General features: G+C 38.7%; 1 protein-coding gene across 2 annotated transcripts in view; it reads left to right on the top strand.

The window, feature by feature from the left end:
* Sema2a (Semaphorin 2a) overlaps window positions 1-20,461 on the top strand; it is a 389,227-nt gene that overhangs the window by 143,037 nt on the left and 225,729 nt on the right. Inside the window, exon 2 of one of the 2 annotated variants that reach the window (XM_065222816.1) lies at window positions 16,075-17,098. The exons of the other annotated variant lie outside the window; for it this stretch is intronic. Coding sequence (XP_065078888.1) covers window positions 16,897-17,098 — 202 coding nt within the window. The 5' untranslated portion in view covers window positions 16,075-16,896. The remainder of the gene's footprint in view (window positions 1-16,074; window positions 17,099-20,461) is intronic. 2 annotated transcript variants of the gene reach the window in all.

Below are 20,461 nucleotides of genomic sequence, written 5' to 3'. Positions count from 1 at the left end.
TTATGCGAACGGTCTGCATTTCTTACGGTGGTAGCTGAATCACATTTTAAACACTTTCAAAACACCACCAACACATTTTTGTTGGACAATCATTTCAGTTGCACCAAGCATAGCTTGACTTAGATCAGGCTGACTGCACAAATCAATGCTTGCTATCCCGTGATTGATCAGCATCGGTGAAATTGCACAATTAATCAACTAAATATAGCTGGAAGAGACCGTCCATTCTCATTGGGCTTATGTTACGCTGAGCAACATCAAATGTTGGTATCAGGAACAGAATTAGGTATTCATAAGTTATTTTCTCCTGCTCGGGGTCGTTACAGTTTATGCTGGGTTTTATCTCATGCCTCATTACATTACTTCGTTGATGATTAGCTTATCAATATTTAAATGGCCGGTTCGATGACGAAGCCTTCTTTTTGATAAGTAATGTGATGGTAATTGTGATATAATGTATTGTTTTCTAGTTTCGTCATAGTTTATTATTTGTATTTTAAGAGCAGTCATTTAGAGATTGATAAGCTAATCATCAACAAATTAATGTAAAGAGGCCTGAGATAAAACCTACGATAAAACCCAGTATAAACTGTAACCACCCCGAGCAGGAGAAAATAAATTCTGATCCTGATACCAACAGTAAAATACCAAAGAATAAAACCAAAAAAAAATTTATGCAGAATTCTTCGCAATCAACAAAAATTGATATTTGAATACTAAAAGAATACCTGTGTGCTATTGTTTTGGTATTCCATTTATTTAATTTGGGATTGATATGATATTGTGGGAACATTAAGTTGGTATTATTCTTTGGTATTTTACTTTTTATGTCAGGCTAATCCTTACCAATTAAAAGTATCTCGTTCCTGACCTGGACTTTTTTTTATCTAGTTCGTTTATTTGGAAGGCTCAATCGCGTTAGCTTTACGGAGCCGATAATTCATTGTTCACTGTGTGTAACAAAATTCACTTAATTCTATGTCTAGTAGGAGTTGGGCCGATTACTCGCGGCTTACTCGAGGTTAGAAGGGTACATTTTCGAAGGATAGGATCAGGGGAGGAGCTTGGGGTAGGGTTTCGTTGTCTCATCAGAGCGTTGTCGCCAGTATGAACGGTAGTGCTGTTCTAGCTTCGTCCGGAGTTCGACCGGCTATGGCGGGTGACCAGTGGGCGACGATGAGACTCATCGAGACGGGGGACAAGACAAACAAAAACTAATAAAGAGAGACAAAAGACAAAAGGAATTAAATTCTTATACTAGACATTTGCAGAAACACATAAATTGACTGCATATAGCAGAGATCGCGGGTACCTAACACGTCTCTGATAGGGATATAGGGTTGTCTTCCTTGGGCCTCGAGGGTATTCAAAAGTCGCTCTCTGGTGGCGTCATTATCCGTACATTGCCAAACTGCGTGATCGATGTCATCGTAACCGTTTCCACACCGACAGATGTTGCTGTCCACGAAGTTTATTCTATTGAGATGAGCATCTAGCGAGTAGTGGTTGGACATAAGTCTACTCATCACGCGAATGAAGTCCCGACTTAAGCCCAAGCCTTTAAACCACGCTCTCGAAGAAACATTAGGAATAATTGAATGTAACCACCGTCCAAGATTTCCAGTGTCCCAATCGGTTTGCCAACTCGAAAAGGTACTCTGACGCACTAAATGGTAAAATTCATCGTGTGAAATTTGCCTGTCATACAATTCGCCTTCCTGCGCGCCCACCTTTGCGAGGGAGTCCGCCTTCTCATTGCCTGGGATTGAGCAATGTGAGGGGACCCATACAAAGGTAATCATATATGATCTTTCGACCAGTACACTCATCTGCTCCCTTACCTTTGAAAGGAAATAAGATGAGTGCCTACTTGGTTTCATCGACCGAATAGCCTCAATCGAACTGAGACTATCCGTGAAGATGAAGTAATGGTCTGCGGGCATGTTGGAAATCATCCCCAATGCGAAGTTGATTGCTGCCAGCTCAGCAACAAAAACGGAACAAGGTTCCTGAAGTTTGCGGAAGGCGCTAGAGTTTTCATTGAAGACACCGAAGCCAGTGGATCCATTCCCAAGTAACATTGCAAGTTTTATCACGGTTTTAAAGTATGCTACAAGTCTAGATCATAGTCTGTAGAACCTTCATAAAACCCCAATTGCTACTTGGGTTGAGACGGGACCCGTTAGTAAAATATCTTTTCATGCAATTGACTTGTTGGTACTTTTCAGTAAAAAAACGCGGAATAATAATAGGTCGTAGTTGATCGGGAATCCCATGAGTTGCTTGTTTCATGGTCAGATCATATTCAATTGAGGAACTGCGATTGGTGAAGTGAACACGGTCTGGAGTATAACAAGGAAGACACATATCTGATGATATGTAGTGGTGGTAGATTCTCATAAATCGAGATTGTGTGTTCAGCCCTAGAATTTCTTCAAAATTAGCAATTATAAGTGTGTTCGTCACTCCGCATTTGATTAGTATTCTGAGAGAGAGCTCCCAGAAACGGTTCTGGAGGGGTTTTACTCCTACCAGAACCTCGAGACTCATGTTATGCGTTGAGTGCATACAGCCAAGAGCAATTCGCAGACAACGATATTGAATTCGTTCCAATTTTATTAGGTGACATTTTCTTGCCGAGAGAAAGCAGAAAGAGCCGTACTCTAGAACAGAGAGAATTGTTGTTTTATTAAGCGTTCTGAGGTCTCCCGGATGAGCACCCCACCATGTGCCGCAAATTGAACGGAGAAAGTTGATCCTCTGCTGACATTTCTGCTTCAAATACGTAATATGGGCATTCCAAGTGCACTTTGAATTAAACCAGACCCCAAGGTACTTGAAAGACAATGATTGGGTAATGTTTCTGCCCAAAAGATTAAGCTGCATTTGGGCTGGGTACCGCTTTCGAGTAAACAATACCAGTTCAGTTTTCTGCGGCGAGAATTCGATCCCTAGATTCATAGCCCAAGAAGACAAGTTATCTAAGGAATTTTGCAATGGTCCTTGCAAGTCCACGGCATGTGGACCTCTTACGGAAACCACACCGTCATCTGCAAGTTGTCTTAGCGTGCATTGTTCTGCCAAACAGTTGTCGATATCTTTGACATAAAAGTTATAAAGAAGAGAGCTGAGACATGAGCCTTGGGGCAGGCCCATGTAACTAATTCTGGAAGTTGTCAGGTTTCCAAGAGAATAGTTCATTTGCTTTTCTGACAACAAATTGTACAAGAAATTATTTAAAATTCCAGAAAGTCCACATCTGTGCAGATTGTCTGACAGAATTTCAATGGAAACTGAATCAAAAGCCCCCTTAATGTCCAAGAATACTGAAGCCAATTGCTCCTTGTGCGCAAAGGCCAGTTGAATATCTGTGGAAAGCAGCGGTGACCGGGACTTGGCCACCAAGTTCTTACATTACAACGAGGTAGAGGAAGGGCCATGTAATGGATCCTGATATTGAACCCACGATCTCCACTCAGTAGAGCAAAACTGGTATGCAATGAGTCGGATGTTCCGGAATCCGGTTCCGATGACTTTTTTTTCGCTCCGGCAGAACATGGGCTATTATTTGAAATTTCCGCTACTCAGAGCTGATTTGGTTTTGATCTGATGTTACTCAAAATCAATTTTCACTGCTTTATATTTTTCTCCAATTTATTTTTAGCATAATTCTCTGAATACCGGACGGTCTTTTTATCCAGACATATAATTTTTAATTAATTATTACGTCTTCTTTACAACATAATAAGGTCATGTTAAATTTAAATGCTATTTTGAGCATGGTAGGCATTGATAATCAACTTTAAAAAGTGTCCGGATTTCGGTGCATTACGGTTTTATATCAACCACTCTAAACAACAGTGAATAATTGTGACCAGGTTTTGTCCTAGCCACTCCTCTGTGCGACGATGCGATTACCTCCTACTAGGCAAACGGCTTGACGCGACCGATGGCGGCTGTCTTTAGTGGCGGTGATTCCACTACTGTTCTGTTTACAAGCAGTCAGATCAGATGAAACTAAGAGGGGATTGCTCCCGATACGGAAGCGAAACATAGTCCGTGGAAATATTTTACCTAGGGTTTTGGGAGATTGCTAGCTGCCATATTGGGCGGTTCCGATTTTCACCACTCTTTATAAGGTTTATAAAGCATGTTTGAGAATCACAATGAGGCTGCCTTAAAACCTTTTGTAAGAAAGGCCCATAATCTACAAAAGGTTCTCATAGCCTCTTTAAGAGTAATATTGTATCCTAGCAGTTTTATTACGCTTTGGTGAAAATCAGTTATAAATCCAATTTAATTTTCATTGCATCAAAGCAACCGCCATAAATTAGCTTGTTGTTGTTCTGTTCTGCTGAAACTTTTTTTTTCTATATGGAAATCTTTAGCTGTAAAAATAGGTTTGAGTATTGGTGTCAAGATCACCATGCAATCAATTTTGTTTCATGGCGACATTAGTGAAAATCTTCCATAAAATATATGACTTTTTAGAAGATTCAAAAAAAAATATATATATATATTGGGATAATATGAGCGTTAAATAAATGCGCCTCAAAAATAATTCATGTTAACAAAAAAGATTGTTTTAGAAATCAAATTAATTTGATGAAATCATCTTAATTTTACAGAAAATAGATCTCAATAAATAAATTCATACCAATGCACACTGGAAATCAGTTCGGATCACTAATTTAGCTATTATTTTATTGAAATTTCTTGGATTTTATTCCAATGCTAATGGGATTTTCATAATAACAATATGGCGACAGGGGACAGCAGGCAAGAAAAACACCAAGCGCAACTTCTTAAAATGTCTAATGCTTACTTTTTTTATTTTTTGCTTTACTAGAGAGATTTTCCCTTATGCTTACATTGGATGGAAGTAGAACACTTTTTTCGAGCACTATTTTCTTTTTACAAGAGCAAGTCATTTTTTTTATTTGGGGGTAAACGTATATTCCAATTTTCTACGGGTGCAACCGATGAATTTTACAAACATTTGGAAAAGTTTTGAATGGCACATTATTTTTTTTCGAAAAGTTATGCGTGATTTCAACTTTTTTGTCCTAGAACTGTCACCATTCCATGTATTTCGACCAAGATTCGACAGTGTCATCCAATGAAAAAAAAAAAGGAAAGAAAAGAAAATTTTTTTTTCGATGCTGACTGTTGAATTGTTGTGACCATCCACGACTGTAAATCTGATATTTAGGTATCATCCTCCGACTCCAGATAATTATATATTTCCTATTCATGAGTCATTTTTGGTGTAGCAATGTGTCCATTCGAAGTGAAGATGGTTCAGAATGGTGAGGAGGCACACTCTTTATAGCTTCCTTTGTGACATCCGCAGAAAATGCAGCGGCCTTTTTTTTCTTGGTTGGAGTTATTCACGAAGGTTTGCGGCAAATAAACAAGCTCATGCTAAAAATTTTGTAGATTTTCTTTGCGCTCCGCTTGGAAGTACCGGAAAGTTTTGATTCTTTCTATGTTGTAAAAATAAACCGCCCATTTACACTTCTGACAAGTTGCAACTGAATGCTAACAATTGTTTTAAAATAACTGTTTCATGGCCAACTAGTTTTATTGCGCTTACTTATATAGCAATAAATAGGATTTATTTTTGGGTTTTATAAGGGCAATTCAAATTGCTTTTTTTATGCATCAAGGCAATCATAAAACCTTTCATAAATTTAAATAGCATAAGCATCAGTTGGTTTTTTATAAGCTTTATAGGGGTTTTGTAGATAGCTATGAGAATGTTCCATGACTTGCATTGTATATGACCGTCATAAAGCTGTAGGTAATGGTTGCAGCTGCAATAAAACCTTTATAAATTTTGAATATAGCCAAGCAGCTCTAGATTTGTTACTTGGGATAGGTACGTGGATGACATTTTTAGCATTGTCAAAAGGGAAGATTTATCAAAAACTTTGGAGGCCATTAGCAACGTTCACAAGGACATCAAATTTACTCACGAAGAAGAGAGAGACGACAAACTCCTCTTCATAGATCTTCTCATCATCAGGGAAACGTCTTCGTTCAATTTTGAAACCTATAGGAAACCAACAAATACTAAGAGAGTAATAACACTTTTACACCAGTAACTGACGGCTTAAACGGGTAGCGGTGAATTTCGACAAAAACATTACCAAACCATTGATTTCTAAGTATAGCAGTTTTGGTGAAGTCACTGTTAGGATCAACAAAAGATTCAATAAATATCTTAGAGAAAGCCGGAGTCTACAAAATCTTTTGTCCAGATTGCAATAAAATCTACATAGGTCAGACGAAAAGGACTTTGGAAACAAGGTTTAAGGAACACATCGCAGAGGTAAAAAAGGCTAACAAAGAGATGGATAAACGACTTCATTATGAATTTAAATCCAATATTGCAGAACATATCTTTACAAAGGGGCACAATTTGACAAAGGATAACATTAATATCCTGCGGAGTGTAGATTCGCCTTGGAAACTAGACGTAGTAGAAAGTTTAGAAATATTTAAACATAATCCATCAACATCCATAGACCATATAGGTCCACCGTTGTATAATTGAATGGGAATTGTGGGTTCGAATCCCACCGGTGTCCTTAGATTTTTTCGCAAATTTTCTAACACATGTTTCTTACCGATGATATGTACTTACCTATATGTATGTTCATACTATCTAATAAACCATCAACATTGCTTAATATGTAGAGATCAAGTAAACGGATACTCGAGATTTTTTAGCATGCTACCTATAACCACACATCGTAGCATCCCTCTACCTGTTGGAAACTAAATTTAGGTACCTGGTTAGGTAAATTGTGACATGGCAGTGGATACCTGCTGATTTTTAGTACCTATTGATTAGTATATTACTCGTAGATAAAAGATGGATTCGCCAGTGGTGTTGCGTACTTGGCACAGATGATGTCTGCCAATAGTAGACGAAATACGCGTATCTGTCAAAAGATAAGCAATTATAACGGAATTAAAAGGAAATAAACCAACACACTCAAAGCTCTCCATAAAGAAATTCCGTTAAGAGGTTCGAAAAATTTAAAAGATATGTTGTGCCATTTGATCTTTTCACTGTATTTTCTTTGACTTCGGAAAATGAATCATTTCAAATATGACGTAATTTTGAAGATCTCTGATATTAAAAACTAATTACTCTTGGATTTGGACAACATTTAAGAAGTTTAACACTGTGAAGAAGTGTCTAGAGAATGTTGATGAGAATTTCAAATTAGATTTGAGGATAATTGTAGAGGAATAATTCAAAGGAGATTCTGAGAAGAAGTTCCAGGTAGTTATGAGAAGTATTAAAAGATTTTTTTTTTCTGAATTCACGGAATTTAAAAGCTAATGAGAAGGAATTTCAGCATTGTTAGGTCCGGCTCAACCTTCAAAAATTTGAACTTTTTTGGTAAAAAACTGGCTTGGCACAAACCATTTGAAGTTTACATGGGAATTACTATGAAAAAATCAAACTTTTTGTTCATTGTCTTCCAACTTTTTTCCATATTGCCCTGACGAAAAGTTCTATAGCTATTCTTATCAAGAAAACCGCATTCGAAGATTTTACAAGTTTTCTCATTTTACACTTTTTTGGAGGACTAATTAGGAAAATAAACGTGCAATGTAATATAATGCATGCCCCGTAACGTGGGAGATCACCTTTTCGTGGTACGTTACGGGATGCAAGATCTACCACCGATTCGTAGTCCTGACTACTTCAAACAAGGGGAACAGGATTTTTCAGTAATCAAAGGAACACATCTTAGTCCTTGTTACTTTTAAAGCCTTGTTGACAGTGACAAGACTCGGCTTTGGCCACCGAAGATTATCTTGAAACAAGGAAAATAAGTCTTCATCTATGTGATTCGTCATCTTCTATTCGTTGTTCGCTAGTTTGAAGTGGTTAAGAGGATGCATGGTCATTATCGGTGTCATTCCTTAATTTTGTTGCTAAGGAATCCAATTTTGACTGACAAAGGGTCGCGCCTTTGGAGGGTGTTTCAACACTCCGAAGGGTATAAATAGCGGGACCTTTCAATTAGAGTCGGATCCTTGCGATAAATGCAAGAGTGGTAACTGTAACAAAATCGAATACTTCATCATTACTCCATAGAGATAGAGTAATACGACATGCACTAAACTAAGGACACGGGATATACTGCAATAGATCAAATTACTGGTCGCAGTGGTGTTAGGTCCCGAACAGAGGAACATAAAATAGAACGCATCTTAAGACTGGTACGCGCAAAAATTGGTCGACAAAAAATCGTTTCTTTCAATCAAAAATCATATCACAAAAATCTTCTTAATTTTATTTTGGTAGTTCAATTCATATCTGAACTACCGTGTCCTCCGCTTAACCCCTTCCATTAAATTTTGCACAGTGGTCTCATTGACCTTATTCGCAGCCGAACACCAGTTAAATTTAAACTGCTGCTCGTTTTCCATGGATTTAATAGTTTTTTTGAGATTCCGTTTGAACAAGGCCCAATACCGTTCGATAGGGCGGAGTTCTGGGCTGTTGGGAGGGTTGTGGTCTTTGGGTACCACAGCCACGTGGTTCGCATCGTACCACTCGATTGCCTTTTTCCCATAGTGGCAGCTCGCCAAGTCCGGCCAGACCAGCACAGGTCTATTATGTTGCTATAGGAATGGTAACAGCCGCTTTTTCAGGCACTCCTGGACGTAGATCTCTTGATTGATGGCTCCCATAGTAATGAAAATGCCGCTTTTTAGACCACACGTGCATACGGCCTGCCAGATGATATTTTTTCGGGAACTTCGATAGTTCGATGGTTTTGAAATTTTCAGCCACCTTACCTGATGCGGTATAAAACTCCTGTCCCGGAAGCTGCTTGAAATCCGCCTTCACATAAATTTCGTCGTCCATGACGACACAGTCGAACTTTATGAGCAGATTCGTATACAGCTTTCGGGACCGCTGATTTGCCGACGTGTTTGTTTGTAATCTCGGTTTGCCACCTTCACCTTCTTAAACGTCGACAACCCGGCTCGTTTCTTGGCCCGCTGCACAGTAAAGGGTGATACGATCAAAATTTGGTCAATATCAACTTGACGTATTTCTTTCAATTTTGCATTTAAAAAACCTGAACACCCCTCATTTTGAAGGTGTGTGTGTGTAGAATGTTGTTCCTATTTTGATTTTGGAATTCACTCTTCAGTTGTCAAAATGCCGTCCAAGCAAGAAGAGCAGCGTATCAAAATTTTGCTCGCGCATCGCGAAAATCCGAGCTACTTGCTCGCTAAAAGTTGCCAAATCAACCGTTACAAATGTAATTAAAGTGTTTGGGGAACGTTTGTCGACAGCCAGGAAGTCTGGATCGGGGGGAAATCGAAAACCGGAAGCCGCTGAGATGACAAAGAGAGTTGCCGGTAGTTTCAAGCGAAACCCTAACCTCTCTCTCCGAGATGCCGCAAATAAGCTGGGTGTATCGTCTACAACCGTGCATCGAGCCAAAAAACGAGCCGGACTATCGACTTACAAGAAGCTAGTGACTCCAAATCGCGATGATAAACAAAATACGACGGCCAAAGCGCGATCCCGGAGGCTGTACACGACGATGCTGACGAAGTTTGACTGCGTGGTAATGGACGACGAAACCTACGTCAAAGCCGACTACAAGCAGCTTCCGGGACAGGAGTTTTATACGGCAAAAGGAAGGGGAAAGGTAGCAGATGTTTTCAAGCACATGAAACTGTCAAAGTTCGCAAAGAAATATCTGGTTTGGCAAGCCATCTGTACCTGTGGCTTGAAAAGCAGCATTTTCATAGCTTCCGGGACTGTCAACCAAGAAATTTACGTGAAAGAGTGTTTGAATAAACGTCTGCTGCCTTTCCTGAAGAAACACGGTTGTTCCGTACTGTTTTGACCGGATTTGGCATCTTGCCATTACGGTAAAAAGGCCATGGAGTGGTACGCCGCCAACAACGTGCAGGTGGTTCCCAAGGACAAGAACCCTCCCAACACGCCAGAGCTCCGCCCAATTGAGAAATACTGGGCTATTGTCAAGCGGAACCTAAAGAAGACCAAAAAAACTGCTAAGGGCGAGCAGCAGTTCAAGGCAAACTGGCTTTCTGCGGCGAAGAAGGTGGACAAGGTGGCTGTACAAAATCTGATGGCAGGGGTCAAGCGTAAGGCCCGGCAATTCGGATTTGGAAAAGCGGAAGCCTAACTGAATATTTTTCCTGAATTTTAATACTAATTGAACTTGAAAAAGAAATTTAATTTGATTTTTTAAATAAACGATTTCACCGATTTACACGCGTTTTCCCTTGACCAAATTTTGACCGTATCACCCTTTACAACCGCTTACAGGCTTCCTGGCGGTCAACAGACGCTCCCCGAACACTTTTAAAACGTTTGTCACGGTCCATTTGGCTACATCCAGCAATTATGACAACTTGGCGTGTGAGAACGTCGGATTCTCTTGCTGCGCGAGCAAAATTTTGACACGCTGCTCCTCTTGCTTGGACGTCATTTCGAAAACTCGAGAGTAAACGGTGAAAACTCATCATAGCAACCATTGTTTTTCATCAATGCATTTTTAACAGAAACACACCAATTTGAAGTTGACCAATTTTTGCGCGTTCCAGATTGTATGTCAAGTAACAAGCATTGGATAAAATATCGTGAAATTTTTATTTTATGACCAAAACTGAGTGGGACTGCTTTGCAATTACATTTAACGTCAATGAGAAAAATATCCGCATGCCAGTCACAATGCCATGATGATGCTGCATTCGTTTAGCATAGTACAGGGCTGGAAGCAAGAAACTTTTTAGTGACTTGGTCACTTTTTTCAAGCCAGTCACTAAAAAGTCTCCTTAGCCTTCAAAGTCACTAAAGTCACCTTTTCTTCTAATCAGTCACTGCACTTAAGTTTTTTTAACGTGAATTTATTTCAAGACTGATCATTCTTCTTGCAGTGTGGAAGGCTGGCCTACATTTTGTTCTAATTTTTGAATATTTTGAAGTTGACGACTTTGTATAGAGTTTTTTGACGTTTAATCGTCTTTCTCTATCCACAGGGTGTCTACCCGTTTAGCTAAATAAAGTTCCCTGAGTTTTCCAAGTTATTCCATAACTTTGACGGATAAGTTCTAAGTTTATAATAAGAAAGCTATTTATGAAATGCGTTAAAAATATGTGTTTTTTTGTAAAACGGCAACAAGAACAATTTATGCAAACGTTTTTAAGACATGACAATCAGTTTTAAAGAAACAACATTTTTAATGTCTTCAATTTTTGCACTAGCAAAACTGTGCACAATTCTAAGAAGTTCTATTTATCTCAGAAAAGCTTGATCTAGAGATCTTTCGAGAGTTCCAGATATCTTAACGGGAAGTCCCCAAAACTTTAGCTCAGACTATTGGATTGGTTTTAAAATCTATAAGCGTTAGCCTAGACAAATTCAGGATAGTTCCATGATGTTCAATTTCAAGTCATAAATATTTCAAGAACTTCTCAGAAATCCAGAGAAGTCCAGGGAAGTTTAAAGGTGATCACGAGAATTCCATTTAATTTACAGCAGAACCGAGGTCTTCATTAAAATTGAGAGCCTTAGGGAAGCTCCGAGAACATCAAGACAGATCATAGAATTGAAGGGCAGTTAAAAAAAATCAAGAAAATTTCAGAAACCTTAAGAAGTTTCAAAATAATTTTCCGGCATTTTCGGAAACTTTGGTTTGCTCATGGAAATTTAAAGATTTAAAAAAATTCGAAAATTGTGCTATGTTGATTAGAGAACATTAACGAAGTTCCAGTAATTAAAAAAAAAAACCCGAATTTATCCACCTATGGTGTGATCAGACCCTTCTTACTTATTCAAGTTTATTTATTTTATTGTCATTATCAGTGAGCAAGCCCCCCACCCCCGTGTCATCCAGTGGCGCTACGCCACTGCCTGGGGGTATCCGGAATATATCCGGGTGTAGTCTATTTGGTGAGGCTACCAATCACCTTATCATCGTATTTTAATGTGATTTAATGGGTTTTAATTCAATTCATATTCAAGCAACTTCCCCGGGGTACCCGGAACATGTCCAAGTGTGTCCAATGTGGTCTGGAACACTTAACACGACTTGCATTGATCTTATTTTTGAATTCTGTAGTAATTTGATGTGTCGCATGATGGTTTTGATACGTTTTCCGTTAAATCCAGCGTGAAGGCCCATATTCACCGGATCTTATTCCGGCCATATCTCCGGAACCGGTTCACCGATTCCAAAACCGTTCAAAAGCGTTCAATGGGACCCGAAGACCTATCATTTGGCGCAGAATTTGTCCAAATCGGTTGAGCGGTTGCTGAGTAACGTGAGCGCATTCATTTCGTTACATACACACACACATACACACATACACACATACACACATCCACACGTACACACACACACACACACACACAGACATGTTCCGATCTCGTTGAGCTGAGTCGATGGTATATGATGGTTTTGATACGTTTTCCGTTAAATCCAGCGTGAAGGTCCATATTCACCGGATCTTATTCCGGCCATATCTCCGGAACCGGTTCACCGATTCCAAGACCTATCATTTGGCGCCAAGTTTGTCCAAATCGGTTGAGCGGTTGCTGAGAAACGTGAGCGCATTCATTTCGTTACATACACACACACATACACACATACACACATACACACACACACACACACACACACACACACACACACACACACAGACATGTTCCGATCTCGTCGAGCTGAGTCGAATGGTATATGACACTCGGCCCTCGGATCAATAGTCGGTTTTTCAAGTGATATCTATACCCTTCTTTGTAAGAAGTGTAAAAAGATGATAACTTTTAGCAAGCACCGGTAATTTCAAGAAGGTCCAGAGAACTTCAAATAAATTTAGATATTTTTAGATTGTTTCATTATATTCAGTGAAGTTCCGAGTATTTCAAGAACGATGAGATAACATCAGAACAATCCTATTAACTTAAGGAAATTTGCAGTGACTTACAATGAGTTCCTTGGAATTATGGGATGTTCCGAGAATTCTATGAATGATCTGAAAACTTTAGAAGATTCAGGGAATTATAAATTTATACCACAAAATTTACCGGAACATTTGATCAATTTAGAGAAATTAAGGTAAGCATAGAAAACTTCAGGGCTGGGCTTTCCAAGGAAAATTAGTGATTTAAGGCAAAGTTCCGTGAGCTTAAGAAAAATTGTAGATCTTAAAGGCAATTAAATCAATTCCAGTAAAATGCTGGGTTCTTTAAAAAAAAAACTAAGATATTCAGGGCAGCATAGAGAATTTTGAGTAAATTGAGAAATATTTTGGCCAGTTTTAAAAATATTAGGGAACTCTAGACTGTTGAAGAACTTCAGAAACTTATATGGACATTTCGGGAGCATTTCAAATAAGTTTAGTAAAGCTCCAAAAACAAGTCGAATTGCAAGGGGGTTCAGTTCCATTAGTTTCACTAAATTAGCGAGAAATTTCAAGAAGTTCCCAGATTTTCAGAGATCTTAAGAGATGTTAAGAAAATTGTTGAGGTTTTCACATAAGTCCAGAAGTTCACGGAAGCTTAAACATTTTTAGAACAGTTCAATTAAACTCAGGGTAGTACAACAAGCTTCATGTGAACTACAAACACTTTAGAGAAGTTTCGAGAACTTCAAGAAAGATATTGATCTCGCTTATAATGCTCTTCAAATTAAAAATAAAATAATAAAAAAAAATCAAGAAAGAACACATATCTAAAGAGCAGAAATATTTCAAAGCAGCGAAATAACATAAATTTTAAAAAAGTTTCGAGAAATTCAGTTAATTTTTAAGACTTTAGAGAAGATTCATGGTCGTTAGCAAAATTGTGGAAACTTTAGGAAGTCCGAAAAAGTTTAGAGAAGTTAAAAACATTGATGAGAAGTATTGCGAGCATCAGGCTAGTTTCTCAAATTACAAAAGAACTTCAAGGCAGTTTCATTAACTTCAGGAATATTTTGGGAACTTTCAAGCTGTTGTGAAGACCTCAGAATAGTCCATTGCATATTCAACGGAGGTTTCTCATGAAAATTCGCTTTTAGTTCTCCTCATCGAGCGTAGTATTCTCCCGGAACTCTCATGGAATTATGTCAGAAATTTACTTGGAACGCTTCTCTGATTTGTTTAAAACATATCACAAGAATATAGTTGGAATACTTCTCGTAATTCCATTGAAATATTCCCCAAAATGTCGTTGGAACTATCCTCCGAATTAAACGGCGCCGGTGGTGTAGTGGTAAGCGTGATTACCTCTCACCCCAGCAGGCCTGGGTTCAATCTCAGTCGGCGCCGCCGGGATGTTCTGAGGCATAACATCTCTGATCACGCCTTCCTTCGGATGGGAAGTAAAGCCGTTGGTCCCCGGTTCATGAGTTGATGGGTCGATACGTAGGGTCCAGAAGTGGGAGCTGCCTTCCTGGCACGTCGCATTGGTGCTCAGCACGGAAAACAAGATCGACGGGAAAAACAAACCAAAGGAAAAAAAAATACATCCTCCGAATTAATTTTTTTTTTTTTGCTTTTCCTAGGAATTGCCTTGAAATTCTCCTCAGTAAGAACTATTCCTAGGAATTTCCTTGAAATTCCCCTCAGTAAGAAAGATTCTCAGATTTTTCATCAAATTCATTTCAGATTTCCATTTTAATCTCACTCTTTCCCCTGCTCACATTGAAAGTCTCATAAGAATTTATTTTCATTTCTCCTCACAAATCTCTTGGATCTCCCCCCTTAATTTGTTTGGATTGCCATTGACGGCAATCGAATGTGCAGGAAGGCATCTTCCACACCTGCGTAGAATATTTCCCATTCAACACACATGGGCTGGGACTTCCCTGAAGCATCATTCTATTCAAAATTATCTTTTCAAAAAGTTTACTTATTGAAGAAAGCAAACTTATTGGACGGTAGCTAGAAGCTTCAGCTGGATTTTTATCCGGCTTCAAAATTGGAACAACTTTTGCATTTTTCCATTTATCTGGAAAGTATGCCAAATGGAAACATCTGTTACATAATTTTACCAAGAAAGACAAGGTACTCTCTGGGAATTTTTTGATAAGGATATAGAAAATTCATCACCTGGAGCTTTCATATTATGAAACTTTTTAGTTATAGACCTTACTTCGTCCAAATCAGTCCCCCAGGAATCATCAAAAATATTTACCCGAGAAAAAATATTCAGATAATTCCGAGCAACCTGATTCTCAATAGGACTAGTAAGACCCAAACTGAAATTATGGGAACCCTCGAATTGCTTAGCAAGTTTCTGAGCTTTTTCCAAATTTGTGATCAAAATTTTACCACCTTCTTTAAGCGCTGGAATAGGCTTTTGAGGTTTTTTCAAAAACGGGTTTGGATCTCGGATCTAATTTAGAAACATTATTTCAAAAGTTTTGTTCCTCAGGGCAGATAATCGCCTTTTAACCTGTTATTCAAAATCCTGCCAGATAACTTTCATGGCAGCATCACGTGTTCTTTGATATTGTCTCCTACGGACATTTTTAAGACGGATCAAGAGCTGAAGATTGTCGTCTATTATAATTGAATCGAATTTAACCTCGCATTTTAGTACTGAGGCAGCTCTTGCTTCAGTTCAATTAACATTCCTTCTCTTCTCCAATGACCGACAGGACGTGGCTGGCGTCTTTATTGATTTGAATGTACAAACTCACCGGAATCTGTACACCGATAAAGGATTCCTTATCCCAAGCTTCAATCAATTGGTGCTTTGGTATCTGTTCATTATTATCCGAATGCTGTTATTTGGTATTATCCCTTTCAGAGCTCTAACAGTGGTTTGTCCGTCATTCCAAATTCAATGCACAAATAACGATGTATTGCATCCGTGTTAAAAATAGATTATAACAACAGTCTTAATTTTCCAATGGTAGAGAAAAAATTTACCGAGTCAAATGCGTACTACAAAATCAACCATCCTGTGAATGCTAACTCCACCACCGAAAAGAAGAACCATTCCACCAATGAGTGGATGTCATTTCACCATTTTGTTCATGTAATTCATCAACCTAACATCTTTCCAGGTATACCGCATCGAAACATGGTTGCCGCACAAAACTCGAGTCGCGATTCGGAAAATTGAAAATACGTAGTCTACGCAAATTCCACGCATCATACAGAAGCAAATCGGAACCAGTTGTAGCGTTAACCATTCGTCATTTTTCCGCCTGCAGTTTTGTAAATATTTCCTTCCGCCACGATAGGACCCACAACTGCCGCAGCGCGACATTTCTCATAGCTCAGTGGATCGAGAGAATATATAGGAAAAGTTGCTCATGAATAAATAGTTGCATTCCGTCTGGGTTGCGTAAAAATCATAAAAAAATATTAAAAAGAGGAGGTTTCACATTTCTTTCGTCCCTACAAATTATGCATACACGGGAGAAGAGATGCACGGGTGCGTGTGTGGAGTGTTGAATAAGTCGATTGCGAGGGTTATCAATTATAAATAGGCTCGGTGGGGTGGAAAACGAGCAACGTGCAGTCCGAGGTGGGATGGAAAAATATTAAATTTGCAAAAACGAGCTCGGTTGTAGTGCGGAAGGGCAAGAGAAAAAAAAAGTCGGGAAGAACCAACAGGAAAAGTATGTAAATTATTCCTTGGCAGAAAGTTTGTTTTTTGTTTTTGTTTCGATCCACTCCCAGGTTTCCGGATTCCACATGTATGAACCGGATCGGCAATAACGGTGAATTTATGAATCTCCCGGGAATTCCTATCGGAAATTGAATATTTTCGCACAAATTTGCAAGTTATTTGCCTCCTGCTCCTGGGAGACCCGGAGCGTGGTCGTGTGGCCAGTGAAGCTCTGAAAGAAGGCAACAGTGCAGTTCCTCACTCTGAGACAATGAGTAGATCGGGGCCGGCGAAATCGCTGGCAACGGCGCTCGGATCGGGGGAAGTGGTTTCGACATCAGTGCTTCTGCTGCTGATGCTACTGCTGTTGGATGGAGCACGGTGCGATTATGAAAATACCTGGAACTTTTACTACGAACAGCCCTGCTGTGGAAGCAACGGAAATGGACAGCACCATCTGCGACATCACAGGGGTAAGTTTGGAATGATATCGATCAAAGGGGTTGCCGGGTAGCAGCATTTCTTTTCAGCCTTCATTGAAATTCAACTGTTTGTGCTATTTATTTTGCAAAATAAACTAACATTTTAGGACGATGACAAAACAAAAAAACCTTTGATAGAGCACATATGTGCGGTATAATTTCCCTTCCAGTGTTGCAACTTTTTCTCAGTACAATAAACGCATCCAGCTCAATATTCCTTTCGTCATAAGTTACTTTGAAACCCAGAAGTGGATGAAATTATTTTCCACTGAATACTCGTATCTCTTAAACATGTATTGCACGAAACAACCGCATGAGTCATACCAAAGTAAATAGAGAGCTGTTACGATGCGCGTATGGTGCCTACTGCCTGAAGCCATTTAGATTCCGACTAATGGTTTTATAATGATTCCTTACGAGTTTTTAATTCTATTGCAAGTTTTATGAGCTGCAGAAGGAAAAGTTTCGGTTCCTTATTTTCCCGTATGCCCGATTGAAATGTGAACAAAGAGTGCGATCTGTTAACATTGTTTCGATAATAATAATAAACGGTTGACCTCTCTTTTTTTGCGTTTTGAAAAACTGAGACGTATTGCATCATTCTCCTGAATCGTCATATCGCAGATTAACATCAGCCTCTACAAAGCAAACATGTTCCATCGTAAGCCCCTTTCTGCGAACGCAGGCTAATACTCCCTTCCAGGAACTTGGATGCCGGGAAGTTGTGCTCTTCATTCGAATGAATATACAGCAGCACTGAGCAGCTTCGAACAATTCCTCCCTCCAACTACCCTATCAATCCCATTTTTAACCGTCATTGCCATCATCGGTTGACGGCGCCTTCCATCCGGTCCTTTCTTCACCAGAAAGAAGCGACACGTTCCAGCCTGCATCGATGGAATGAAATTAATTTAAATGGAAGTCAGCTGCCGACTTCAGGAGAAGTCTGCTAGATGGAAAATTTTCGATTCTGTTCCAAATGCAGTGATTGTACGACCTCTTTTTTTTCGTAATTTATTCATCAAACCTTCAAGCGACATCTTTGGAAAGCTATCGCTGGGTTGGACCTTTTATGCGAGCTGTGTAAAATTAGAAAGCGATTGGAATGTTGCTTACAGCAGTTGATTCCTTGAATTGTCTTGCATTATGACATTTCAGGCAAGATTACCAATACTCATTTCAGAAAAAAAAAAAATGTTTTTAGGAATTGTGAAATCATTAGATGTTATTATCATATTTTTCTTTATTTGTAAGATACAATAAGAGGTTGTGTATAGCTTCCTGAGAGTCGCAATCAGCGATTTGATCAATTTTCACTCATATGCTCATATGATTCTCATATCATACAATAAATAGTTTCCATTGCTTCTACGTACTAGGGTCCTTGAGCTTATCTGTTTGAATATTAGTCGATAGCTAGACGAGCTAACCCACATCGATTTTCAAAGATATCAGGATCAGCCAAAACATACCAATGAAAACTCACAAGTCTCTTTTTCATGCCAAAAGCGAACCAAGCTGAAATCTATTTCTTTGGTGAATGAAAAATTTTTCAGAAAGCATATCAGCTATCAATCTATTATGAATTTTATCCGAAATTGATTCAGAATCTGTTTCTGACAGGAAAATAAAATAAAACTATCTCACTCGATTCTATTTTCCTCAAGCTGCTGGTCGGGATGCTTCTATAGGTTGTTCGACAGTGATTAGCTACTTATTTATGTGGATTTCGCTTGGCAGTCTCGAGGAGATTGAAAACCATAGTTAAAAAAGTGGTTCAAAATATTGATTTTGCTCCACCGGTGTAGGGCCATTAGCATGCTTGGCATACACAGTTGTACACACCAACTGCTCATTTTTTAATAACTGTTCACTCAGATGTTGAATTTTTTTTTAAAGTAATTGATAGATTAAGATCATAGCTTACTTAAGATATGCAAAACGTAGATAAATCTTAACATTTGAATTAACACCAATGAATTTTTACTCATTAAGTCCGAGATATGTTCAGCGAGCATTTCTCACTTAATTTTTACTACGCAAAACCAAATACAGTTTATTACTAGAATTAAAATCTACTTTGTTTTATGTATCTATAAAAGCTTAAACTCTATTCTACCTACTGCTTCAAAAAGAACTATGTTTCGTCAACTCTGTGTAAAGTTATTAGCAAATGAGCAGTTCGTGACCAAAACTGTGTATGCCAAGCATGGCCATTAGGTCAAATGTCATGAGCTCGAAAGCCATCAGGCCGATAGCAAAAAGTGATAAATTGATTTCAGAATGTTCTTTGAAACAATTTCTATGGGACTGTTATATTTTTCAGATCTCTGTCCTTACTGTATTGAACTGTGAATCATATCAAAGATTCTGAATCCTCATCATTCTAAGTATTGAAAAATCCTGCAAGATCTGATTTCAAGAGAAAAAAATTGACCACTTACTTGATCCTAATTATTAAGAATGTTAACTTGGAAAACTGTTCAAGATTCAAATTTGGAATGTGTTGAGAAAAAAATCGAGACCTGAGGAATTTGTGGCCTCCAATTTTTCAGAGCTAATTTCTGTTTCTAATAAACATGTCTTTTGAGTTTAAATGTTTCAATCTGAAGAAATGCCTAGCTCGAGATATTTCATAGGAGATTACAATAACACGGGTCTTTCGACAAGTTCATGGAACATACAAAAAGCTTAAAGCACTTCCGACAAGCTCACGGAACTTCCGAAAACTTCACGGAACTTACAACAAGTTTTCGGAATATTAGATAAGTTCAAAAAACATCTGTTCATGGAAATCATCCGAGATGTTCTTGGAAATCCCGATAAGTTTAAGGATCTTTCTACAAGTTCGCGAAACTTCCAACAAGTTCACAGATTTTTCGAAAAGTTTACAGAGCTTCTGACAAGTTCGCGGCATTACCAACAAGTTAAAGGATTTTACAACAAGAACACTAAACATTTGAAAATTTCATGGAACTTCCGTTTTAAGGATCATTCGACAAGTTCACGGAATATGTGACAAGTAAACAGATCTAGCCGGTCGAACTCTAGACGAAACTAGAACCGCACTACCGTTCATACTGGCAACAACGCTCTGATGAGACAACGAAACCTCACCCCGAGCTCCTCCCATGATCCTATCCTTCGTCAATGTATCCCTCTAATTTCAGGTAAGCGGCGAGTATTCGGCCCAACTCCTACTATACATAGAGTTAAGTGAATTTTGTTGAACAATAAACAATTAATTATCGACTCCGAAAAGCTAATGCGATTGAGCCTTTCAAATAAACGAACTAGATAAAAAAAGTTCACAGATCTTTCAGGAAGTTCAAGGATCTTCCACAAGTCTGACAA

The sequence above is a fragment of the Ochlerotatus camptorhynchus genome, unplaced genomic scaffold (genome assembly GCF_037179485.1).
Source record: "Ochlerotatus camptorhynchus isolate MF236.1 unplaced genomic scaffold, CSIRO-AGI_Acam_v1.1 ptg000178l, whole genome shotgun sequence".
NCBI lineage: Eukaryota > Metazoa > Arthropoda > Insecta > Diptera > Culicidae > Ochlerotatus > Ochlerotatus camptorhynchus.
This window is presented reverse-complemented; position numbering and strand designations above follow the sequence as displayed.